Genomic DNA, 25822 nt, shown 5'->3' with positions numbered 1-25822 from the left:
AGCGAAAAATAAAGATAGACCCAAAATATTTAAAAATACTTAAGACGATCCTCGTAGGAGCATTTTACTGCTTGGCAACTCCATCGGATGAAGATCTTTCCGGTTTACCTGTCCATCACGGTCCTCAGGGCCCTCTCTATGTTCATGCGGTGTCCCACGCGAGTTACGCCCAGATCCAGATAGTCGTCCTTGGTCAGGGACGGCAAATGAGTGCCGTCGATCTCGTTGTCCAGGAAACGCTCCCTGTGCTCACCCAGGTTCAGGTAACCCAGCCAGTCCGCAACGTCGTACTTGGTCCAGTAGGGCAGCGGCTTGGAGGCGAAGGGCTTGGTAGGGGAAGGGGGGGGCAGATGGGGGTAACTTAGACAAGGAGGCGGGGGGAGAGGGTGCAGGGGCGGAGAAGCAGTCCCCGACAGGAAGTGGGTCGGAGAGAGTGACCGGGAAACTACTAAGGTGGAGTTGGGAGGCGGGGGTGCGCCAGAGGGAGCGAACAAAGGGGGCGAAGGCGAGAAGTAGGGATCTCCGAGAGGGTTGCCAGGCGACGGTGGGGTGATTGAACCGCGCAGGTCGTAGATGGCGCTGTAGAGGGGTGACGTGGGGAGAAGGGGGAGGGATGACGGACGCGGGGGGCCTGTTTTGGGCCTCTCCGACGGCGAGATGAGCGGGCTGGGAGCCCGCCGACGCTGAAGCAAGTGAGAGTCTGCTTTACGGGACTCGCGGCTGGGAATGAACTGGAACTCCAGGGCTTTGGTCCGATACACGGGTCTGTGTTTGGGGGAAGTCGGGTAAGGGGAGTACGACGTCGGGGACAGCGGGGAATGTGAACGCGGAGGCTGAGGTGCGGGCGGAGGCTGGGGCGATGGGGAGCGCCCCCAGTTAGGGTACTGGGAGACCGGGGTCGGGGACGGGGACAGAGACGGCTGGGACAGGGAGATGGGAGATGGCGATTGGGAACGCGCTGACGGAGGGCTGAGAGCTGACGCAGAGTCCTCCGAGAATCTGTGAACGGGGGAAAGATATGGGAATTACATAGAAGACGTCTGAGATGATAATGACGAGAAAACATTGTCAAACTTCCGCAACTCCGAATGTTTCTTTTCTGGATTCGAAATTTAAATACAGCTTCTTCTAGTCAGAGTCGGTGACTCTATTGCCTGTTTCTGTTTGAAAAGCACCAGAAATAAGAGATCAAAAATCAGATCCAGTGGAACTTGACTTATGAGTGCATCAACTTACGAGTTTTCCAAAATACAGATTTTTTTCGCTTTATGATACGAGCCGCGGTCTGAATTACGCAACACCCACGTCGTCGCTGCTGTGGTGTGGAGACGCCGCTGTGTAGCTCAGTGAAAATCATGGAAAAACATGGCTGAGGTGAGCATGTGCGTCTTCTTGTCAATGAAAAGACGGAGAAATTATGAGATAAAAAGAACATTATCTGTGAGGAGGCACGACACATTTATGGGGATTTGGTTCCCGCAGAATGTGAACGGACAAGGCATCGGAGGAGTCAATCGAAACCCGCAGACGGTTTGATCATTTGGGAAAAGAGGGCCGGCGTTCGCTCTGTCAACAAATTAAGATGAGGTTAAGATCGAAGTTGGCATAGTGTCCAAGTTGAATTTAGCGATACATTGTGGCATTAATTGTGTGGTGAATAAGCTAAGCGATAGGGCACGAAATGAAAAATTCCCCCAACCTTTTTCCCTACCGCTGGCATCTTTGTCCGATCTTCAAGGTTAATCCGCTAAATAAAACCTGTTTATCTCTGAATATTCTATTTTATCATGCTTTTTTTTTTTTTTTTTGCATTATTTGTTATTTATAAAGTCCATTTTTCTTATTTAAAAACATGTAACGATACCGGGGGTCTCGACAAATCGATAGCGTTTCGATGGGGAAATTTAATTTGAAATACGAGCGAAGGTTGTCTACCTGTGCCGGCTGAGAGGCCTCTGGCTGCTCCAGCTGTCCTTGGACCTTTGTTGGAGTTTGCTACTCAGCTCGTTGATGATGCTCGGCTTCATGCTGGAGGCAGGAGGGTAAACCTTCTTCCCCTCGAGGAGCGTCCCAAACTGGCCCCCTCCTTCGCCGCTCACCTGCCCCTCGCCCCAGAGGGGCGTCATCTCCGGGGTGCGTGGGCGCTCGAAAAATGGCGAGGCGGGGCGTCCCAGGCTCTGCATGTCCCGCACCCCGTAACCGTCCTGGCCGTTTTCCTCTTCGACCCCTCCCTCGTCAGCCTCCTCCTCCTCCTGCTCGTCCCTTCGCCTGTGGGAGTGGAAAGACGGCGGCGCGGTGCTGGTCTGCCGGTGCAGCTCTCCGCTACGACCGCCTTCTCTGAACCGATTGCTCTTCGGGTAGGTGGAGGCCGCCGCCGTCGCGTTCTGCATCTCGAAACTCTGTCCGTCCAGGTAGCTCATGTAAGACTCCAGGAAATCCCCTCCCCTGTCTGATTCCCCAGCGCCGCCTCCCCCCATCATGCGCCCCCCGCCGCTTCCCCTCTCCCCTCGGTCCAGTCTGTCTCCTCGCACGTTGGCGAGGATGCTGTCCAGGTGGTGGTCGCTGCTGCTGCGGCTGTCCAGCTCCTCAATCCCGGAGTCCACCACCGTCTCCTGGGACTCTCCTTTCTTGGCGGCGGGGGGGATACGGTGGTGCTCTCCCGTCCGGCGGCCGCTCGGTATGGCGGAGGGAGGCGCCGTGTACGCGGTGTGTGTTCGCTCGTGGTAGAGCTGCGTGGAGGTGCTTGTTGTCGTGGCAGCGGCGGTGGTTGTAGCAGCACAGCTAGCGGTCGTGGCGTGGGAGGCGGTGCCCCGGAACGGGGCGGAAGCGGCGGCGGCGGACGAGGGTCCGGGGGGGCCTCGGTAAGCCGGGGGAGGGGCGATGGCGTGTGGGGGGGGAGTGGGCGAGGAGCGCCCGTGAGCGTGAGTGCTGTTGTAAAGGTGGTGCGGGTGAGATATGGATAACGGCCTGTGGTAGGAGGCGGGAGGAGGCGGGGGGGACACCGACGGAGGAGGGGGCGGCCCGGCTACGGAGCCGGGCTGCAGGGTGGAGGGCGAGGCGGGCGGATGGGGGTTCGGCGACGTCTGGGAGGGCGAGGGAGCGGACTGAGTGAGGTTGGCCACCTCGCTGTCGTAGGACGTGAGGCTGGAGGTGGTGGAGTCCCCCGCCTGCGGTGAGGCCAGGGGCGTGTGAGCCGGGAACCCGCTCATGAACAGCTCCTTTTGGGGAGGCGGAGGGGGCGGCGGCGGCGGAGGAGGCGGGGGTGGAGGAACCTGCTGCTGTCGCGAAGCAAGGCTGTTGGGCAGCATCCCGTGTTGCGGGTATCCGGATATCCCCCCGACGCCTCTGTCAAAGCTGTTTGCAAACTCCAGCGGCGGCGGGAGGGGGTCCGCGTAGACGAACTCGTCGTCCGCATCGACGGAAGGCGCAGGTGGGGGCAGCACCATCAGGCCCGGGCCCGTGCTCCCCGTGCTGTTCGCCGTCTGCTGAGTGCTGGTGGAGGCAGCGGACAGGGGAGTGATAGACATGATGTAGGCGTCGGCTTGACTCTCCATCCTCAGGAAGGAGGGCCTCCGGGGCTGCTCCGGCTGGGTCGCCTGGTGAGCGGCGCTCTCGGCGGCCGCGGCGTTCGCGGCGGCCTGCTCCGCCCTCCTCATGTAGCCCTCCCGCTCCTTCTCCCTCTCCCTTTCCCGCTCTCTGGACAGCTCCCGCTCCCGCGACCTCTCCCGCTCCCGCTCCCGTTCCCTCTCCTTGAAGGTAGGCTGATAAGGCTGGGACTGATAGTGGTGCGTGTGGACGGTTTTATCCTCGGAGAAGCGAACTCTCAGCCCCTCGCGAGCCCCTCCCCCTTCCCTCTCCCTCTCCCCTCCGCCGCCATCCTCGCCCCACACACTCGATACCCCTCGGAGGATCCTCGGCGACGGCGGACGGCCCATCGTCGTCGTGGTCGCGGCCAGAGAGGCGGAGGTGACCAGGTAGGAGCTGGACGACTGGGAGGTGGAAACCGGCTGAGAGGAGACGGCAGACGAGGGGAACGCCACGCTCGACAGCTGTCGGCCGAAGGTGTGCTCCGCGCCGCCCCTCCTCAACCTGGTGTCGTCCCTCAGCGCCCGCTCCCTCGCGGCCAGGGCGAGGCCGAGCGGCGAGGTGGGGTCGAGAGCCTTTCCCGTCAAGGGGTGAATGAAGGTGGTGGCGGAAGGTGCCGGGTGCCGGCCTGCCACCGCGTAAAGGTCAGTAGGCACAGACTTGGGCTGGTAGTCCAGGGCAGGCGAGGAGTACTCGGGCAGGCCGAAGGCGGGGGGCATGCTGCGGGTGTGGTGGATGAAGGTGTCCCCGGAGAACATGCCCTCGTCGATGGATTTCGAGGGGCGGAGCCTGGTCGAACTTTCGGCTTGCGCGCCGAACTGCTGCTGCGACGCCTGAGTCCTCGTAACCCCGCCCACTTCGTCGCTCACCGCCCCGAGGCTGACGTCCTCCTCGGCGGACATGAACAAGGAGGCGCTCTTCCTGCGGGCTTCGTGGAACCGCTCGCGATCCCTGCGAGCTGCGCCGACGATAGCGGCGCCGAACTGGCTGGTGTAATCCAGGCTGTCCTGGGCTCGCATGGAAGGCAGGGACGGAGGCGGGGGCGCCGGAACGGAAGGAGGGGCGGGAGGCTGCGGGGCCGGTGTGGAGGTGGAGGCCCCGTGGGGTGTTTTGGCATCGTCGGCGTCCCCCGACGCGGGTACGTCCGCCTCCACGCTGCTGCCCTGACTGCTGCGCCCGCTGCTGCTTGTTGAAGGCGCCTTGACGATGATAGTCGGGATGGGGATGGAGCTCTTCTCCACAGAGCCCTTGCCTCCAAGCGTACCCTGCCCCACCCGGAGGTCCTCCACCTTCGACTGCTTGACCAGGGGACCCTTTCCCCTCCTAGCCCCTCCTTTTGGACCCCCCGCCCCGGCCGTGCCGCGCTCCCCTCTCTGGGGTTGACTCTGGGTAGGCTGTTGCTGCTGCGGCATCACGGTGGCGACGCTGGACGGGGGCGCGGCGGTGCTGTAGCCCCGCCTCAGACCCGCCGCCTTTGTCCCGCCCCCTCCCACAGGCTCCCCGGTGTAGGCGACCTTCCGCGAGGCAGTCCTGCTTGGAGCGTTGTGGGCGGGCGCGTGGGAGTATGAGGTCATGTGATCCACCGCCTGGGCGCCTGCCCGCTCCCTTCCCCCGTGGGTGAAGTGCACCCCCTGGGAGTAGGGCTGGTAGTGCGCGGAGGTGGACGTGGACACGGACACCGAAGGCTGCTGGGACGATTTGGTCCTCCAGCCCAGTGGCGGTGCGGAGGAGAAGGGAGGGTCCGGCGGGGCGGTGGTGGGGGGCGGAGGGATGTCGTCCGGCCCGGGCACCGACAGACTGCGGGCGAACTTCATGGCCGGAGGGTGCAGGAACTGCTTCTCCTCTTCGGGCACCCCTGCGACAGGGAAGAAACCGTAGATGCTCACTGACGGATGTCAAAGCGAGCAACGGGGAAAAAACAAAGAGCTTTCAGAGTGACAGAGGAGGTGAATAAAAAGAGGGTAATCTGTGAGAGTGTCTGTCTACATCTGCCTGCCCGTCCACCGACCAGTCAGTCTGTCCTCCATCCTTCTGTCCCTCTGTTTATCAGCCAGTTGGACTAACAACCCCCGAAACGCAGTGTCACGAAACGGCCTTTTCGCTTCAGTCACAAAGGAGCAGATTCTCAGAGGGGGGGGGGGGGGCGTCGAAGGCCAGAAGCCATTTCACACCAGGCGCGTCTTCATCTTGGACCCAAATTAGTCAACGCTAATCGAGGCCGGCAAAGGCTCAAAATCTCGACACGTCAGCTGACATCAGATGGCAGCCGGCACATAAACAGAAAGACCTAAATAAAAACAGTCGATTTTGATCAGTGAGCAGACCGTAATGTCACCATGACCTCACAGATGGAAACTAAAAAACAGGCAGGGATTTGACAAGCTGAGATGAACTCCTTCAACTGGATCACCACCGCCAAGGAAAAAAGTGGCCGTGATTGAAAGTGTCTTGGTTTTTCTTTTCAAATGGTTTTTTGAATTACCGTAATTTCCCGGAAGATAAGCCGTGACTTTTTTCATTCAAACAACGATGCGGCTTATATATGGATTTTTGGGGGGATGGGGGGGGGCTAATAAGCTTCACGCCGCTAAAACATTTATCCTCGTCACTTCAGACCGACGAAATGATCAGGAAATTCTGAGTCCGTTCAACTTCGACACCGGAGAAGACGACTTTGACGGTTTCAGTGTGCAGGAGGACGCCAAAGATAGCGATTGGCTAGCGGCTTATGGTTAAGAGCGCTCAATAGTCCGGCAATTACGGCAATGAGAATCTCGCATTTACAGGAAGTTTACATCTTCTTCGACTTTCTGTGTTCACGGTTATGTCGCCGTCTCCCATATATTTGTTAAGAAAGTCTTGTTCAGTCATTCCGACGCAGACCCTTTGCAACGTCCAAACAAATTTCCTGCAGGAACTATTGGCAATGGGAGCGGACGAGTACGTTGTCACTCGGCACTTTTTTGCACTACTTGTACTTTTTTTTTTTTGCATTACATTGCGTCGTAGGAACGGAACTCATGGATTTTTTTGAAAATTTTTTGAAAATAAGCAAAATCAACACATGACTGCAGTTTTACATTTGAAAGTCAGATGCCGTAACCTTGGGGATAGATTAATGTAGCTAACATAAGTTTTGCTTTTTTCTAGCGCAGGTGAGAAGCGACTTTTACAAAGCAAACGGACAAAAGCGACGGCGCCTCCTGGCACGACGCCGAACCACAGACAGGAACAAGAGACGGACAAACAGCTTCTGCCGCCGGCACAGGGGTGGTAAGGCTGACACGAGACATGGCCGCCAACAGACAGATAGATCAGCACGGCGCGGGCCGCCGCCGCCGCCGCCGCCACCGGCCTGGAGGACAGACAGACAGGCGAACACGAAGGGGGGCGGGGGCGGAGCAGACGGACAGAACAGACAGCCTCACCGATGGACTTCTGCCGCAGCATACCGTGCGGAGGGCCGTGAGCCGAGGTGTACTGGCCGCGGTCGTAGCCCAGGCCCAGCCCGGACGACACCAGCGACATCCCGCCCTGGTCCCCGAAGCTCGGCTTTAGGGGCGACGGGTGGGACCCGGGGGGAAAGATGGAATCGGAGGAAGGGGAAAGGGGGGGCACAGGAGAAGAAGAACTGAACACACTGGCATTCACCATTAATTCAGTCAGTTTTTGTTTTTCTCAATCCAAGACCGACAAGCGCTCCATGCATCGTTTTGTAAACACGATATTTGCTTTTGTTTTTGTTTTTTTTTACATTCCGGATGAGATGTGAAGTTGACATCCATTTCTCAAACGAAGATGCTCTCGCTGTTTCGGCTCGCACCGAGAAACCTTCGCTTCCTGGCGACGCCAAATATCCAGAAGGGATTCTTTAAGGGACGCACCTCGTTGCCGTAGAAGCTCCGCCCCCTGTCTCTCTTCGGCCCCTGTCCCCGCGCCGCCGCCGCCGCCGCCGCTGCCGCTGCAGCCTCGTTGGTGCTGATTGTCTGCTGAGCTGCTGCAAGAATTTCATCTAATTTATCTGAGAGGAAAAACAGGGAGAGAAAGAGACAGGAGGGAGGCGGGGAGGGAGGGAGAGAGAGGGGACATACGGCAATGAAACAGAAAAATGGACAGCAACAGAGCGAAGGAAACCATGCGTGGCGAGGGACACACTTGATGATGGCGGATGAGAAAAAGAGGAAGAGGATCAGGAAACATCCAGTGACAAGCATGATGTGTCTCTTACTCAGAGCCATCTGATAGACCGTCCTCTTCTTCTCCGCCACTTGCGAGGATTCGAACTCTGTGGAGGGGACGGAGAAGGGAGTGGGATGAGCGCCGCCAAGCGGGGCGGGCATTTTGCAAAAACGCCTGTGCCGGAGGAGGAGTGGGGGGGGGGGCGCCGGAGCATACCTGATTTTTTTTTCCAAGGGGTAGCAGCTGGAAGGAGGACAAATAGGAGACTGAAGTTTTGGCAGGAGTGGAAAGTGTTTCTCTGAATACTGATGGACCCTGCGGTCCCACACGCTGGGAGCGAACAAAGCGTCCGACCAGCCGGGCGCAAGAACGCGCCCGCTCTCAATGGCCGGTTTAACAAATGCATTTAATTGTTTCTAAGGTCAAGGGAGACGGCGAGGAGCCGCTAACATGAGCCCAGAGCTCCCCTGGAAATTAGCACGAAACATTTAGATGAGAAATGTTAATATTATGGGATGGATTCTGAGGCCGAAAAGCCGCGGTCGGTATTTCCGGGCCTTTGAGAGCAGGGGCGTGCGTACTCCAGCTCCGTCCAGATGCACAAATATGCACTTCAGCTCAAGAAGACATGCATTAAATACCTCTCTCCACTGGTCATCCGCCAGGATCCCGCCCGGCAGAGGCATGAGGACAGAAAAAGAAACAAAGAAGAGTTTTTGAGGTTAACAGCGAGGGAGGGGGCTGGGGGGAACGGGGGGGGGGGGGGGGGGTCTGGGGGGGTGAGCTCAGGTGACCCCTTAAGTGTTAGCATCCTCACGTGTGCGTGAGCGAACGCGTGTGAGGGAACCGAAAAAAGCTCGAATGGAAGAAACAACTGCACCGAATGAAAGCCTGAAAAAGTACGGTGGATACTGGGGTGCTACTTCGTGTGTCTACCCTGGGGCTCTGGACACGGAGTGTGTTTGGGGGTGCGGACACCGCCCTGGTTTAAAGGCCGGGTGTTCATGCTTTCAGACAGGTCAGGTGAGGTCACACACCAGGCGGTGGGTTGAGGGGGTGAAGAGATGGGGGGAGGGAGGCTGACTTTTTTTGCCGATCGAATGTCGGCCGTTATCGGTTTGATAGGGACCTGTTTTCGGGTCGGCCGTCTGCCGGCTCGCACGTGCGCGCTCACCGAGCCCCGCTTCGTCAGAACTCCCCGGAAAAAGAACAGCCAGCGAGAACGGCGGCCATTTTTCTGATTGGCGGACGGGGGCGTTGACCTGTTGTGCCGCTCATTCTCCTCCCACCATTCTGTCTGGAAAAGAGACGGCACGGCCGCGCATCGCCATGTCACCATGGCAACAGGCCCGGAACAAGGATTCTCTTTTTCCCTTTCTTTCTTTTACTTCTCGAAAATCGCTCGTTTCGATCACAGACTCCTCAACAACAACAACAATGTTAAATTTAGACAGAAAAAAATGTAAACCTTTATTGCTAACTTCGGCGCCTTGGAAAACTCCTCAGGAGACGCCTCTCCCTTGCCATGGCAACGGAGCATGTGTGTGTGTGAGTTTGGAGCGCGCCAAGTGCCGGGGTTACAAGCTGTGGGTGGGGCCAGGGGCAGTTGTGGGGGGCGGGGTGTGTTGGCGGTGATGGGTAGAAGGTCAGAGGTAAGAGAGGCGGGCGGTGGTGGTGGGGTGGGGGTGGAGGGGGGCACAGAGTGGATGGCAACACTCGCTCTGGGTGGGGTTACCTGTCGTGGGGGTGCTGGAAGTGAACGTGTGGAACCTCTGAAAGAACAGTGAAACGCGTTGAGAGCGTCATCCACAGCGGCAGCCACTCCTCTTCCTCATCCTCTTCTTCTTCTCCTCCTTTATTTCCTGTTCCCCTTCTTGTTCCTAGCACGGAGTAACTCCAGCCCCCACCTCCACATCTAAATTTAGCCCCTTTCGTTTAACTCCCCATCTCACTTCCAGCATCTCTAGAAACCCCCGAAGCTCTGCCTCACACCCTTTCCATCAACCCCCTCATCCGCTACACAGCAGCTCTTTATCTGACCCCCCCTCCGAGTAAAATCCCCAAACCCTCTATTCCATTTTCCTTGTAATGCGGCCCTTTTCTTTGGACGCCATTTCTTACCCATCTCCTCCAGCTCGGACGTCATGGATTTGGACCGCAGGGCGATGGCCGGCGTGCTCAGCCTCTTGCTCTGCTGGGGGACTGCAGGAGCAGAAAGAAAGAAAAGAAGAAAGAAAAAATACCATAAGTAACTTGAACGAGTAGCTAGTGCTTCATTCCCACTCGACACAGCGAGGGTGCAGCACTTAGGAGGATGGGTTGCATTTTGTAAAAATTGAGCATTTTGTAAAAGTAGTGAGTATAAATTTCGTCCAGTCGTTGTCTAATTATTCAAAGTAATTTTATCAAAAAGCAATCCAAATAGCAATCTTACTGAAAATCACTTAATAAGGCATTCGACTCGCTACTGCCCCCTAGAGGTACAACGTGGAACCGCACCACCTGGTGATCGAATCAACGACACTGCCGCAGGGCGACGCTTACTTTTCTTCCTGGAGCCCTCCTCCATGTCAGGGTTGCGGGTTACCATGACAACCTTGACCATGAGGCTGTTGCCGCCTTGCCGGATCATGTTGACGACCTGCCGGTGACCGACCTTCACCACATTCTGACCGTTGACCTGAGAGGAACCGAACGTCCAGATGGAAAACAATTGCTAGCTTTATGGAATCCTGACTTTTTCAAAGCTCCAGTTAAAATATTCCAACCAGACATAAATCTGAAGAGTTGTTAAGCGTCACGGTGACCTCGTCGCGGCGGGCATGTAATTACCATGTAATAACCACAAAGTGCCCTTCAAAGATCAATAAAGAGCTGATTAACCGTGACGAATTGGAGATTTATCGCCCTGTCGCCCCACCTCGGGTTTACGTAACACTCTCACCTCTATCAGGAAGTCACCCATCCTCAGGCCGGCTCTCCACGCCACTCCTCCCTCGTCCACGGACTCCAGGTACTGCAGCGCCGGGAAGGCTGGCGTGGGGGTGAACTCCTCTATGGGAGTCTGAGCTGGAGACACCGTTAAAGAGGGGAAAAAAAAGAAATCATCAGCTCGAGTTTGTTTCCGGGGGTGACCGTCGTGGCAGGAGAGGGGGGTCGGGCCTTACCTTTGGCCCCCCGCAACACAAAGCCGAAACCCTCACTTTCTTTTTTCTGCAGCAGCACCGTCTTCTCCTTGATGATGTAATCACTGTGACGGGGAGGACCGGAGAGACACACACACACACAAATCACAGAATTACAAAACAGTGATATCGAGCATGATTTCATTTGGACAATAATTGAAGACTGACTTATGCCTTTCCACCTTAACATTACCTCATTCTCACACACACTCTCACACACACATGCAGCCTGCTTAGCAAGTAGCCCGCTGCCTCATCATCCGGAGCCTTCAGGGGTTCGCAGTATTTCTCCTGATGATACTTTGAAAAGTCCTCTGAGAAGGTCGGAGATCCGACCGCAACTCTTGAAAAGCCCTGCCCCCGACACTGTTTTTTATTATATTTGTTTAAAAATGTGTTTTGATTCGCTAGCTAGCATGTCTGCTATATCCAGCGCCGTTAACTGTCCACATGGCTTGTTTTGTTATGTTTTGCTTTTTGTTTGTGTTTGTCATTTGCACAACAATTTCATTTTCATCAATTTCATCAATTTCAATTATTTTGCAACCCCCCCCCCAAAAGAAACAACTTCCCAGCATTTAGCCTGCAGAGAAGACGACATTAAAGTGAGTGATAAAGGAAGTGATGAATCACCGCTCAGGCATGAATCATACATTAATAATAGCCTTTGATTTTGAATCCTTGAAGATGAAGATGATCTTCAATGAAGATGCAGACAAATGGAGGAAGATTTTAATTTTTTTTTTCCACCCCTGTCCGTGAGAACTATTGGCCAGTATCAGAATCAGAACTCTGCAGGTTTGTGGATGAATGGAACTGGTAGAGGTCTGTATAGGTGTGTGTGTGTGTGTGTGTGTGTTATATACTCTAACCACATGCCGATGCGCCCATCATGCACCAAAATAGTCCCAGCCCTCACCATCTGTTCACCCCCCTCTCTATATTTCCCTTCATCTGTTTTTGTTTTTATTTTCCCATTTACATTCATCCATCTACCCCCCCATACCTCCCTACCCTCTTCCCTAACCGCAATCACTTTTCCTAATCTCCGCCCCCTCCTCTCCCCATCCCAAACACGTTCCATTAAGGTGACAGAGAAAGTTCGCCTTCGACAACATTTTTTCGTTCTCCTCCCTCATCCGGCGCACGTCTCAGCGTGGAGGTCACCGGGTCACCTCGAGTCAACCAGAGTGAAGCAGATGATCGGCCGAGGTCGTCATAGGTGTTTGGCCGACGCTGACAAACTAGATGTCCAATCAGAACACAACCCGCTCCGCTTTAGGACTCGAAGCTGAAGGACAAGCTCTACTACGGAGCGCGCAGGGGAGGGGGAGGTCCCACTACATCCCATAAAAGCCAATTACATGGCCGCTCCTTCATCCTGTCTCTGATGATCGTCAGGCGACGGCGGCGAGCGCTAATGAACCGCCCGTGACCTCGACGACCCAGGAGTGATGTCATCGCCATCGCGGCGACAAACCCAATTTGCCCGGGAACGCGAAAAAACCTGCTCGGAGGGGGTTACGGGACGCCGTGGCAAGAAAATAAATCGAATAAATAAAACCCACTCAATGAGGCCTTCGTTAACCTGGCTAAACCGCTTCGATGACTTGTTCGGTTTATTTCCTTTTTACAGCCCTGGTGTTGGATTATCACTTCAGCAAAGAAACATTAAATCAACTTACTTGTTATTTACAATGTCATTCCTGGAAACACACACTTCCTGTCTGCGGGGGCAATACAGAAAAAAAAAATATATGCTCTTCCTTACACTTTATAACTGCGCTCGAAAAAGCAAAAGTCTATCCAAATACATTTCCCGGTTATAAAAGTATTGCCCAATATTATTAATATGTTTGTTACAAAGAAAATGATGTCGTGACATGTGGGCCCGAGAAAATATTTTCTTTTCAAAAAGGGAATCCACTACTTTACTTAATGACTTAATTTTGGTGGAAGACCACCATCCCACTGCCATGGAACATCAGAACACACACACGAAAGAGAAAGGACACACACGATTTGCTGTGTTTTTGTGTGAATGTGTGTGTGGTGTGTGTGTGTGAAGTCAGACCAAGCTTCTGTGGCCACAGCAAGGGTTTGACATGGAAGCAGAGGAGAAAAAAAAAAAAAAGAGGAATGCCAGAATAAAACTATGACACCGTTTGAAAAATAAAATGAATATACACTGACGTCATTTCAGGACAAATATATTTATTTATGATTCAGATTAACTTTATAGTAGTGAGATTCGATCAAGGCGTGTTTTATGATGATTGGCTTTCCTAAATAAACCTAACAGGCGCAAGTGAACCGAGGCGAGCGGATGTCGCCCTGCAGCCGCACCTGGAGGGCAAAGCGGCGGCACGAACCGAAAGGAGCAGGACTCGGGATGAAGAGCAGATCTCGGACCTTCATCCCGAGCAAAGCAGCACATCAGAAGGCTCCAGAAAGTCCTGTTGTATTCAAATACAACCTCACTGTGACGCTTGTTAAGACTCAACCCCCCCGCACCTGATGGATGTGGGGCCATCCATCACTCCTGACGTCTGAAACCTGTGACGGTGAAATTGTCCCGTCGGACGGAAGCGTCACAGCTCGCTCAGATCTACGCTGTTATTACAACCCCAGCCACCGTTGGTTCTGCGCGCCGTTTGGTGAAAACTTTGGCACGTCAAACCCCGGAGGATCGAAGTCTCTCCGCTACGAGCGGGAAGAAGGAGCGGCCGGCTCATCCAATCAGATACAGGAGCTCACGGCGAGTTTCCGCTCGCCTTAAAAGGCCGGGAATCTGAGATCGATCACTTGAGGTGAACGGGAAAAGAGCGATTTCAGGTATGGTGGTGGCGGACGGGGGTCTGGGTCAGTGACGTCAACAACGATGATGGTGAAGATGATGATGATTAATGTGTGATGCGGGTAAATAAAAGTTATCTGCAAATGATCCTTTATTTTTCCATGCCGCTTATCCTGCACTCAGGGTTGCGTCCCAATTAACCTGCTGCATTTTTTTGGACTGTGGAAATGAGAAAATCCGTTGGAAACCCACAGGGAGAACATGCATACTCCAAACTTGTGGGAATCGAACCGCGGTTCTTTGTGCTGTAAGGCTAAAGCGCTAACCACCACGCCGTCGTGCCCCCCCCTTATTTATCCATTTATTTATGTATCTCTTTTTACATTTATGTCCGGAGGCATCAGTCACAAGGACAAATGGTCAGACAGTGATCAGTGAATGGTCTGATCACATTCACTCAGACAGTGAATGGTCAGACGGCTGTTGCTCTTACTCTTCTCACTGCACCAAATACACTGTAATTAATGTGTAAATAGTCCGTGGGAAAGAAAACCCACTGGCTGTCAACATGTCGTTGAAATCAGACAAACTGAACGGGACGATGTTTTTCAAAAATTGAGATTCCGGTTGTAGCTCAGGATGGTACACGCTTTCACTCCTTTCCTATTTTATGAATAATTATATTCATTGGTTCATTCATTTATTACCTATACTGCTTGTCCTGGACTCAGGGTCACAGGGGTGCCTATCCCAGCTGTCACTGGGTGAAAGGGGGAGTTCACCCGAGTCCGGTCACCAGAGCAAAACATGGAGACGTACAACCATTCGCACTCTTATTCGTACATCCAGCGGAGACATACGACCATCACTCGTTCATTGGAACGTCATAGACAGACACAGCCATTCACTCCTCAAGTCACGCATCCGGGCAATTTAGGGTCTCTTAGGACCTTCTTGCTGTGAGGCGGAAGTGCCAACCACTGTGTCATTACTGTGTTTAAAGATACATTTTTGATTTAGCTGTCATAAGTTTACAGAAATATTTGTCATCCGTTTGTTTCGAATGTTTTTCAAGGTTTTTGATTGTGTCTCTAGCGCCCCCTGGAGGAGAAAGAAAGAAAACAAGTCGATCTGCATCGCTAACCCCGCAAACCAGGTCGCCGGCATTGCAGGAGCCAATCCCAGCAGACGCTGGGGGTGAGAGGCGGGGCTTAACCCGGACGCGTCGCCTGTCAATCACAGACATCCGACAATTCCAACACTCTCTCATTCACACCCGGGGACAATTTAGAGCCGTCAGTGAGGCCACTGGCTGTTGCTGGAAGAGCTGGAGAGAACCCAGACGGGAGAACATGGAGAACCGCACGGAGAGAACCCGGTTACGGGTTCTCGCCCCTGATGTCACACACTCGTCTACGACGTGGTCTCAGGTGTCCGAGGATCTGCAGGTGTGACTGCGAGGCTCGGAGCCGCTTTAGCCTTGTGGGCTTCCGTAGAGCCGCCGGGAAGACGCTGGAACTTGTCATGCATGCTGCACTCCCTAACCATGCGCTGCTTCTAGCTTCTTACTCACCCTGTGCATCACTCATCTCTCTCTCTCTCTCTTACACACACACACACACAAACACACACACACACACACACTGACTGGTAAACATAGTAACATGCCACACACACATCAAACAAGACAATTCAACATCAACCAGCAAACAGAGGGGAAGCGTCCCTGGCGTGTCTCCACGCATTTGATGGACATGAGCAAACACACCGTCACACTGGCACACACACACACACACACCGGGTGTGCACATCGGTGCGTACCTCGGTGTGAGGAGCGAGCGTCACCGCTGCCAGAGGACGTTTGTTTCTGAGAGCGACTCGAGGCGGAGGGGAAGAAGATGACAAACACGCGTTCATTCAGCAAAACACAGAACGGCTACGACGCTCATACGCCGGGTGATGCAGCGGCGTATGAGCCGCTGTCCTCGCTCTCTCTCTCTCTCTCTCACACACACATAGACGCGTGCACAGAGACACATACGTTCACATTCGGAAACACTCAACCAAACACATCCGTCTGCTCGCTGCAACATCTGCTCATCTGAAATCGATGCTGCCCTGCCAGCCATGATGTCCACATACATGCAACCCTGGCAACTGGAGGGAGGGGAGGAGAGGGATGGGAGGAGAAGGAGGGAGGGAGGGAGGGAGGGGGAAGGAGAGGGAGGGTATAAAAAGCCATGGCAGGTACCTGTAAATGAACCAGACGCTCCTATTCACAGGGCCGAGCGACGGCCAGGAAGAAGAGAGGGAGAGGGAGACGGAGAGATCCTCCTCACCGCATGCCCCCATCGCCATTTCCTCCCCTCCCTCTCCTCCTCCTCCTCCTCCTCCTCCTCCTGCTCCTTCTCCTTCTCGTTTCCCGGCGAGAGAGCAGCGAGCGTGAGCCGCGAAAGAGGAGGAGGAGGAGGAGGAGGAGGACAGGAGGAGGAAGAGGAAAGAGAAATGGTGGAAGGGAAAGGGAGAGGGCCGAGCTCTCCCAGCCCCTTCATACTTAAGACACAGAGAGAGAAAAGGAATGGGAGAGAGAAGGAGGGAGAGAGAGAGAGGGAGAGAGAGAGGGAGATGGTTGGCTGTGACTGCGACACAGAGAGGGAGAGAAAGAGAGGAGCAGGAGGGGGGAGAGGGAGGGGGAAAGGTGGCTTGAAAAAAAAAAAAAGGAGGGAGAGAAATGAGATGATGTAGAGGGAGTGATAGGGTGATTGGGTTTGTGCACAAACGGATGCAAAACAACGTGCACGTGTGTTCCGTGCACTGACACCACGCGTGTCCGCCCGTCCGCCGCTCCTCCTCGCCTCGTCCTCTACTGTACGTACAGTGTACATCACCGTCGTCGCTTCCCCATTCATAAAAATGCACGCGTCGCCACGCCGTCCCATCAGGAGCCGCCGACTCAAAAGAAAAGATAGGAGACGCTACAGGTAAAAAAAAAATCTGGGTGGGTCGGGTGTTTCCGCGATCCCGAACCGACCTGTTGTTCCCGCCGTGCACGAGGGGGAGTCTCAAACGGCGGCCGATGCTAGCCGCAAGCTAACGCCGCGGTTGTGTAAAGTCAGCGGTGGCCAGTGGGGCCTTGCAGTCGCTCCCGTTAGCATCCAGACGGCGTCCGTCCTGCTAACAGGTCAACACGTCGTACTTAAACGAGTCCCCAACCGGGAGGTTGCAACAGAAGAATTAACCTCGTAATATATTAGAATTGGCATTCAGAAATCCTCATTTAATTAATCTCCATTAATTACACAGTGATAAAACCCTCCCTGTGTCTTTCACTCAATTTGGGTCTGTTCCTCAGAAACCAGCTTCAGGATACAGACATCACCCAACGCTTCACAGATCGCAGATGGTTTGGCGACGGCCGCCCGGCCCTGCTCCACCCGCGGGTCGTTTCTTCTCAAACCCCATGGTTCCGGGTGAACTTCCGTCGAAGAGTCGATTGTAAGATTGAAAAAGAGCGTCGCAAACACACACTTCGTACAACCCGCCCCGTTTGTTTATCCGTCTTTGTTTTTGTTGATAATCTGATTTCCTCTCCGTCCTGCTGTCATTTAGCACCATCAGCTTTTGAATGACACATTGACTAACATCATCCCACCTCCTGGTCCTCTACGGACCTCTCTCTCTCTCACACACACACACACACACACACACACATGCACACCATCCCGTGTCACATTTTGCTGTAAACAAAGCATGAATGAGAGCGAGGCGAGAAAAAAAAAAAGAGGAGGAGGGGAAGGAGGAGACGCAGCGACGCAGACAGGAAGAGGAGAGAGAGCACAGAGAAGCAGCTGGCGGAAAGAGGAAGAGGAGAGAGAGAAAGAGAGGGGAGAGGATAAGCACTCACATCATCTCTCAGTCAGAGCCTCCCTTCATGTATGTTGAAGCTGTCCTCCGTCGACTCTTCCTCCTCCCTCTTCCTCCCCCTCTCCCTCCCTCTCTTCCTCCCTCGAGTCCCCCAAGACAGTCACAGCTCCCGTGCACTCTGCTCTCGCCTCCCTTTTTCCGTTTTCCTCCCCCCTGCAGGCCGGACGGCGACGCGGCGTGTCCGTGCCATGTGTGCATCTGTGAGTGCACGCATGTACGACGGGCGAGCGAGGGAGAGAAATAGAGAGAGAGAGAGAGAGCGAGAGGGGAGGAGCCAGCAGGAGCAAACTAATGTTGACAGGTCTATATGAACATGTTTGTATGTTAATCAGCACCTTAAATGTGTGTGTGTGTGTGTGTCTGCTTTGATAACTGATGCGGGCCTGTGAAAGGTCACAAGTGCCACAATCGGGTTCTGGTTTGTTTTGCTTGGTGTTGCTGTCGGGGAAGGGGGGCAGAGGTTCAGATGTGGATGGTGGCGGTGCTGGATCCTGACGGACCCGGGTTCTGGGACGTCAATTTAAAGCCCGTATTCTGGCTTAAGCCGGCATCTCTGCTACAGCTGGATTTTTTTGGGTGACGATCCTCTCCGAGGCCAAGTCCGTCTTCGACTCTCATACTGTCTTCTCTGGCCAGCTTGCGGACACGGCTGTTTTTTGAAGGAGCAACTTTGACCTTGAGAAGAAGATGGACCTTAGAGTGTTGGGCCGAGGAGGTGTGGCTCATCCATGTGCTCTGCTGGAGTTTTGTCACACAATAGTGACACCAGTTCCTCCAGCGGTCGTCTCGTCGTCAGGCCTTTCCTTCTTCCTCATAGCCTTCAGCTGCCGCAAGTTAAACCTTTACGCACTTGGAGGAGTTTGTTCCCCCTTTGTCTCGCCATCACAAAGTGGTTTGTGGATTTTCAATATTTTCTTCTGAACCAGCTTCGGTTCCCCGGAGCTTTTTTTTAAAGAAAACACAATGGGCGAGCAAAACAAAGGTCTTGTCCACCTGCATCCCGGAACCCTCCTTCCCCTTCGGAGCGCCCTTCACCGCCTGACCTCCAGATGGAGACACCACAGGGGGGACGGCGGGGTGACGGAGGGAAAATTAAAAAAACAACAGAGGGGGTGAGCTATGCGGCGATGAACAGGAAGTAAACGGGGTTTGCAGCCTTTGCGGCCAAATTAGGAAGGATGAAGGTGAAGACGTGGAGGCCACGCGCATGAATCGGTCGCGCACGCCGTGCGGAGTAGCGGCTACACCGCAGCACGCTGCTTTACTTATACATGACAGGTTCGTTAGCCGTCCGGCGTTGGGACGGCCGAGAGCGTCGCTCACGCGAAACGTTGATGAAAGGCGCATTAATAATACACGGCCACGTGCACGCGACAGACGCTCGGAGGCGGTGGGGGGGGGGGGAGAAAAAAACATTAGAACGGAGGGGCGGAAAGAGACGTCGAGGAACTATGAGTTATGGTGATGAGATACAAAGCGGGAAAAGAGAGATCTAAAAAGAGAGAGAGAGGAGGGGGGAGGCTGGGTTTCATTTAAATAATACATGCGATTGATAATGTCTTTATTTCTCTGTAAATAATTCCGTTTGCCCAAATGGTTGTGGAACGGGAGCTGCGGCGGCCATGACGCCTTCACAGCCAATCAGAGTTCATTATCACCGTGACGGCGCCGGAGGGGCTGCGTTCTAACGTCCTACTATTCGGAAGGTGTTGCCATGCGATGGCCGTGTCAAACATTTTACCCAGACTGTTGTTGGGCCTGGATCCCCGAGGGACCTCGTGCACTTGATGGACTTGTTGTACCTGAGTCACTCAGATCAGCATTTCATTTTCATTTCTTTTCCACATCAGGTGGATCATTTCCACACGCCCGAAACCCCCTGCTTGTTGTACAGCCAGTGTGTGTGTGTGTGTGTGTGTGTGTGTGTTAGCGGCAGTCCTGCCGTGCAAAGCAAGATGGGGGATCGAGAAATCAAAGCAGCGATTCTTTGGCTGACAGACAATCTGCCGCCAAGACTGAACAACCGGCGCCGTTTCTGCAAACACACCGAACAAACCGAGGGAGAGCGTAATCCCAATCCGCGTGGATTATTTCTCCCCGGAATCATCAGGATCATCCAGAACTCTGTCAGGTTCGAAAAACCGCTGTAACTCCTGACTGGCTCTCTTTAAGCAAACGTTGCACGGGCAGAAGCAGCAAACTGTCCTGGGTTCTCACAGAGCGGCCATCCCAGACAAACACACACACACACACACACACATAGTGTAGATGGCAGTCAGGTTGTCTTTTCCTTCACTTCCGGTAACTCTGAGCCCTGGTGCTCCGCTCTGATCCCTCCCATGACCCCACAGTGAATCACACCGGCAGTTCAGACCCGATCAAGATCCCCCTCCAGCCGCTGGGGGGTCGGAGGCAGAGAGAGAAGTGGAGTGGGTCCTACCTGGGAGCGTCGAAACTGTCGTAGGATCCCACGGTGTAGTGCCGGAACAGCCTCTTGGCCCGCTCTCCTCGGCTCTCTGGGGCGCAGAAGCAGAAGGTCGTCACAGATGCTGCGTGCGCTGCCGCTGCACGTGCATGGCGTCGCGAGCGATTGGCCTCGTGCTTCAATGTCTACCGAGTTATTTCAGAATCTTTCTAACCCCGACCGGTCGAACCAAAAGGCCGCCCACATTGAGCTCGGATCTGTCCAAGGTAAAGGGAAGTTTAAATACAATGTTGAAAATGCTAATACTGGATGAATCAGGACTACAGGCTCCCGTGTGTCACATTTTGTAATCTTAAACCTTTTTTTTTTTTATTTCGGAGAGAGATTTAGGGAAGGCTCCAGAGGATCCACGGCCTGGAAGACTTTACCAACTTTCGAAGTTTTGCCGTCACCAGTGGGAGAAACCCCATATGGAACCACCGCTGTCAGCCATATTTGAATACAAGGCAATTTTGTGTGCGTGTGTGTGTGTGTGAGCAGAGGGGCATCACCTGATCGGTTTTCTTGGCTTCGCAGCATCACTTCCTCCACGCAGTCGGAGGGGAACCAGCCGGTGCGACCTCGGACCGTCCCCTCCCAGTACCCGCCCTCACCGATGCTCAGCACTGAAAGGGGTGGGTTTGGAGAGGGGGGGGGGGGGGCGTGGAGGAGGAGGTGGGGCGGGGAGGAAAGAGGGACGTTAGGGACGCTTTGCCGCCCCCGTGGGCGCTGACACACGCACACACACACACACCAATGAGTAGTGAGCGCACGCAAGAAGACAAGAACATAATCGAGACAGAAAGGAAATAATGAGGACAAACGGACATGCAAACCTCCATCATACTCACCAAGACATACATACCTGGCGACACCTTAGACTCACTCACAAACACACACATATTCATACCTGCAGACATTGAATACAAACACACATAGAGACCTTACACTCGTGTCAGGACAGGGCGACGTCAACAGACTCATTGTTATGAGCGCGCCATCGTCACTTCGGGCCCGCTGCTAGCGTGTTAGGATGCCGGTTCAGGGAGTTCTTAGAGGGGAAACAGCGATCTCTCTGCAGCACGCGGGGAAATGCATCCTCTGAGTTGCACTTTTGGAAATCGCGATTGTTTCATTTTGAACAAAATGTAAACTCAGATTTATCGCTCTCCAATTGTTCTCGCTGGTTGTCTTTTCACATCATATTCAAATTAACTCCCACTTCACAAAGATGTTTTTAATTTAAAGATTGTTCCTTGGTAGATTATAAATGTGTAAAAAGACATCTGTGACAAATGTATTTAGATTTTTTTTTAAATCCAAATTATAGCTCTCAGCTGAAATAATACTAATTATGATAATGCAGTTACTCTCTCACAGTAGCAGTTACAAATATACGCATACAAAATGTTATTTTTGTATTTCAGTAAAATGCAAGGGGGGAAGTAATCTTAAAACACTACAAGATGCAAAAAGAGGTAGTCGTTTTGTGCAAAAATGATATAAAAGTACAGGCGGAGATGACGATGGCCGTTCACGTCAGTAGATGCTGTTTGGCGTTGCTGAATCTTTTAGAATTAAAACATCCGATGTGTTTCCCTTGAATTTGTCATCAAATCAACAACATTTTCAAATAAACTGCATGTATTTGAAGAAAGTCCATTCACATTTGGCCCAATGCTTGGTAACCTGTGTACATTGCGTCACCAGTCCTCTGGATCCCGTCACATGGCCGTTACCATGGCTACAGACTTCGTCAAAAAACCCAGAAACAAAAGAAAACACCTCCCTGAACTCACATAGTCTTTGCCCGGTGAAACTGCATTGCTGTTTCCCTTTTAGTTCTGGGATCTCCTTGTTTTATTTCAAAGTTCACCCTTTTGGTGTCTTGACTGGCTTTTTCCTCCCTCTACCTTCTCACCAGGGCACTTTCTGCTTTCAGAGTTGTTTATGACAGTTCTTTGTTCTGGACGGGCCAGAACTGAAAGATTCCTCCCTTCCAACCCATTTAGATCGCCTCACCGCAGGAATGTCCCAGGTTCTCTCTGAGTTGGTTCTCCATGTTCTCCTTTAGCTTGCTGGTGCTTTCTCTAGGTTCTCTTGCCTGGGTTCTCTCAACCTTCTCCATCTCCTTTGCTTTCCCACAAAAACACTGAAGGTTCACTGAAGACTCTAGCTTGGAGTGAATGAGGCGGTGAATGGTCGGATGTCTCTGTGATTGACAGCTAAACTTTCCCACTTAAGCCCCGCCCCTTGCCCCCGTACCAGCAGGGATTGGCTCCAAAGGTACTCGTCCGGCCGCAGCTCAGATTCATCTGCCAGAGGTTTCCAAACATGACCTCCAGCTTTAGTCTCCGAACAGTTGTTGGGCCGCAGCCGAGGCCTCCGGTGCTGCTGAGAAGGTCTCCTCCGTGTCTTCTGTGCTGCATTGATCAAAGTTGGAGGCTTGGGAGCTGTGTGAGTGTTCTCTTCACCACCGGGGTGCGTCTGTCACGGCCATCCAGCCGAACCCTGTTTGCTTCACCATTGTTTACCCGCGTCCCCCGAACTAGTTTAAAAATCCTGTAAAAGGGTCTTGCATTTACCAAATGCCAAATACTAAGTAACAGGAGATTAAATCAGCGTCAGAAAATTGCTTCCTCTGAATCGTCGCTATCGGGACAGAACGGGCTCCATCTACCGGCCCACTCCTTCGTTGAGTTGGTTTCGCGAAAAGAGGTGCGATCCACCCCATGGGTGCGGCAAAACCGCGTTATTCCCTGGATGTTTGCATGAAACTGTCGGACTCGGCGTTTCTCCGTTCAACTTAAACGGGACCATAAAAGGTACAAGTTGTGTTCTGGACGTTCTGCTGCTTCCAGGACCCAAGGAGGAACTTGGCTTCACACCAAAGTGCTTAACGGAGGAACGTTAGCAATTTACATGTTATTGACGGTTTGCGCTTCTTAGCCTTCAACAGGTTTCGTGTTTGATTCGTACGACGGCTGTGCCGGCGGTTCGAGAGCCGAACCTCAGGCCGGTTCTGGGTCGGAACCGCCACGACGCGGTACAGGATGGTGGAACGCACTCACCTTTGACCCTGTCGCCCTTATTGAAGCTGATCTCGCGCTCCCCCTGGGCGGAGTGTGCCCGAGTGGCGACGAAGACGCGACCCGGAACGGCACTGTAGAGGCGGCGCCGCTGGCCCGCCGTTTGTCCCGCGGCGCTGGCGGGAGCCGGCCTGGAAGACGGCGAGGGGTCAAAAACACCGGGTTAGAACATCTGGGTGAATTCAGTTCAAGCTTGTTAAAGTTCAGACAGAGAAAACGCAACTTTGAGAAAACTAAACGACAAAATGTCCCTGTCCTCCGCTGCCCCCACCCCCTGGTCCTCACCCTTGTCTCCGACTCTGTCTGCTGCGGTCTTCTTTGTCCCCGATCCGGCCGCGGGAGGGGGAGCGCGTCCGGGCCCCCCGGGGACTGCTGGAGCTCCGCAGGGTACCCGTGTGTTTGTATCCCTGCGGAGGAAGGAGACGTGGAAACACTTTCATTACTTAATATATGGAAAAAATGAAAATGAAAAAAAAATGAAAAAAAAAAAAGTCACGCGAGGACACAACCAGTTCTCCCTTTTCCCCGCTGGTGGAGGTACAGATCGCTGTACGCCAACTCTACCAGGTGCGGGAACAACTTTTTCCAATAAGCCGTCTCTCTGCTAAACCCATAAGTCATTATTTACCTTCATGTCAGTATGAGGTGTAACATACTTAAGCATACTTCAATAATGCTGATTCTGGTAGTTTTTTTTTAAGGATAGAGATTGTAGATTCATATATTTACACTTCTGTTAGCGTAAAAATGTGTGTAGAGACTGTCTGGGGGATGAGGAAGGCTGGTGGGAACCTGGAGAAGCAGTTACGCGGACCGGCTTGAAGAATGCAGCTACCAATATTCACCACCCGAGGACGACAAAAACCCTTCGTGGTGGAAAAAAAAACAAGCGCAAAAGGCGAATCTACTTGAAAAGACAAGAAAATATTACGAGGGAAGTAACAGCTACTTTGGAAACAAAAAGATGTGCATCACCGTGCGCATTCAGAAACAAAAACGAGGAACTCTGACAGAAAGAAAAATGAATTAAAAAGTGTCTTGGCTGTTTCAAACTGTTCCTGCAAGAAAAAAAAACAAAACAGGAAAAAGTTCCTGAAGTTTACCGAACAAAATAAATCGTCCGAAACCCGATGAAACGGAGACAGCTATCGCTCAGACATCATTTTGTATGACTGGTTTCTTTTTTGAACTGTAATAAACATTTTCATTCACATCTGCCGGCAATTTAGAGTCTGAACGTTTTCAGACCGAAGACCCGGAGAGAACCCAGGTTGGGAGAACGTGGCGAGAACACACACCTGCACCGACACGATGTTGGTGCTGGGGGCGTTGGGCATGGCCATCCAGTCGGGCAGGTTCATGCTGCTGTCGCTGTTGGCCCGGAGGAAGGGGTGCGGGTGGGGGATCGCCAGGGTGCGGGCGCTCTCACGTCTCTGGGGCGCGTACTTGGGAGACTCCACAAAGGGAACTAGCGGGGGGAGAAGGGGAGAGAGGACGCCGAGTCGATCGTCTGTGAGAGATTAGATGCTGTGCAAACGATCAATAATCTAAAGATCAGAGCAGGGGTGGCAAGCGAGCCGGCGTGAAGATCCAGAAACACAACCACGGCGCAGCCACACAAATATTCGCTTATAGGCTCATGTACTGATGAGCAATGTTAAGCGGTCTCTCTACAGACCTCTTCACTCGACGGGACACCTGACAGGGTTTGATTCCCGCAGTCGCTCTCAGGTGTGGCCTGAATTCAAGAAGTCCTTCAGCGAGCGGCGATTGGAATTTCACTTGTTTTAGTGTGGAGAAAAACAGACGCCGATGTCTCTGAGTGCTTCGTAAAGCTTTTAAAAAATCAACCGGTTTGTTTCTCTGAGTTACAAATCAACATGCTCACCTCGTACTTGTGGAAAACACTGCCGAGGGAAATGAATGAGTGAATGTATTCGTGAACGTATGTATGAGGCGATCCCTATCTCGGCTCATATGGACACGTGCAACCATTCCCGTTTTCATTCAGACATTTGGGCAATTTAGGGACTCCGATGAACCTCCTGCATGTTTTTGGACTGTGGGAGGAAACCCGAGTTTAAAAGGCATTACATTAAATTACATTACATTACATTACAGTCATTTGGCAGACGCTTTTATCCAAAGCGACTAACAAAAAGTGCAATCCAGTCATCGAAGATCCGAAGTACCAGTAATCGGAAGTCAGAAGTGACCGCTACCAAATAGCCATCTCAGAACCATATATATACATACATTCATGTCTTCGTTTTTTTGTTTTTTTTTCGAGGGGATTGTGAGCTAAGTGCGATTAGTTAGCGATTAGCGATCACTTTGTCATTCAGACATTTGGGCAGTTTAGGGTCCCCAACGAACCTCCTGCATGTTTCTGGACTGCAGGAGGAAACCCGAGTTGAAAAGGCGCTACAGGTTTGGAGCTTTAAAGCGCGACAGTGAAGTCCGGCTCGTCAACACAGAAGGGTTTCCCATTTTGCAAAGAAATCCAACTCCTACCGCTTGGATAAGAATTCTCCTTTTGGTTTTTGCGCTTTGCTTTATGTTTCACCCGACTCTGCAATCCACACAATAGTCCTGGCCG

At 53.0% G+C, this 25822-nt stretch overlaps 1 protein-coding gene across 1 annotated transcript in view; it reads right to left on the bottom strand.

Moving 5' to 3' along the window:
- The window catches only part of shank1 (SH3 and multiple ankyrin repeat domains 1), a 50463-nt gene that overhangs the window by 2598 nt on the left and 22043 nt on the right, over positions 1-25822 (bottom strand). Inside the window, exons 11-26 of the mRNA XM_086175435.1 lie at positions 24522-24691; positions 23509-23630; positions 23206-23354; positions 20647-20760; positions 20111-20186; positions 10932-11014; positions 10709-10833; positions 10309-10444; positions 9886-9966; positions 8406-8414; positions 7981-8007; positions 7814-7870; positions 7470-7606; positions 7014-7137; positions 1936-5440; positions 109-999 (exon numbers count right to left, since the gene is read on the bottom strand). Coding sequence (XP_086031561.1) covers positions 109-999; positions 1936-5440; positions 7014-7137; positions 7470-7606; positions 7814-7870; positions 7981-8007; positions 8406-8414; positions 9886-9966; positions 10309-10444; positions 10709-10833; positions 10932-11014; positions 20111-20186; positions 20647-20760; positions 23206-23354; positions 23509-23630; positions 24522-24691 — 5806 coding nt within the window. The remainder of the gene's footprint in view (positions 1-108; positions 1000-1935; positions 5441-7013; positions 7138-7469; positions 7607-7813; positions 7871-7980; positions 8008-8405; positions 8415-9885; positions 9967-10308; positions 10445-10708; positions 10834-10931; positions 11015-20110; positions 20187-20646; positions 20761-23205; positions 23355-23508; positions 23631-24521; positions 24692-25822) is intronic.

This window comes from Fistularia commersonii, chromosome 28, assembly GCF_037954325.1.
Source record: "Fistularia commersonii isolate RoL2024-O1a breed Wild chromosome 28, RoL_Fcom_v1.0, whole genome shotgun sequence".
Classification (NCBI taxonomy): domain Eukaryota; kingdom Metazoa; phylum Chordata; class Actinopteri; order Syngnathiformes; family Fistulariidae; genus Fistularia; species Fistularia commersonii.
This window is presented reverse-complemented; position numbering and strand designations above follow the sequence as displayed.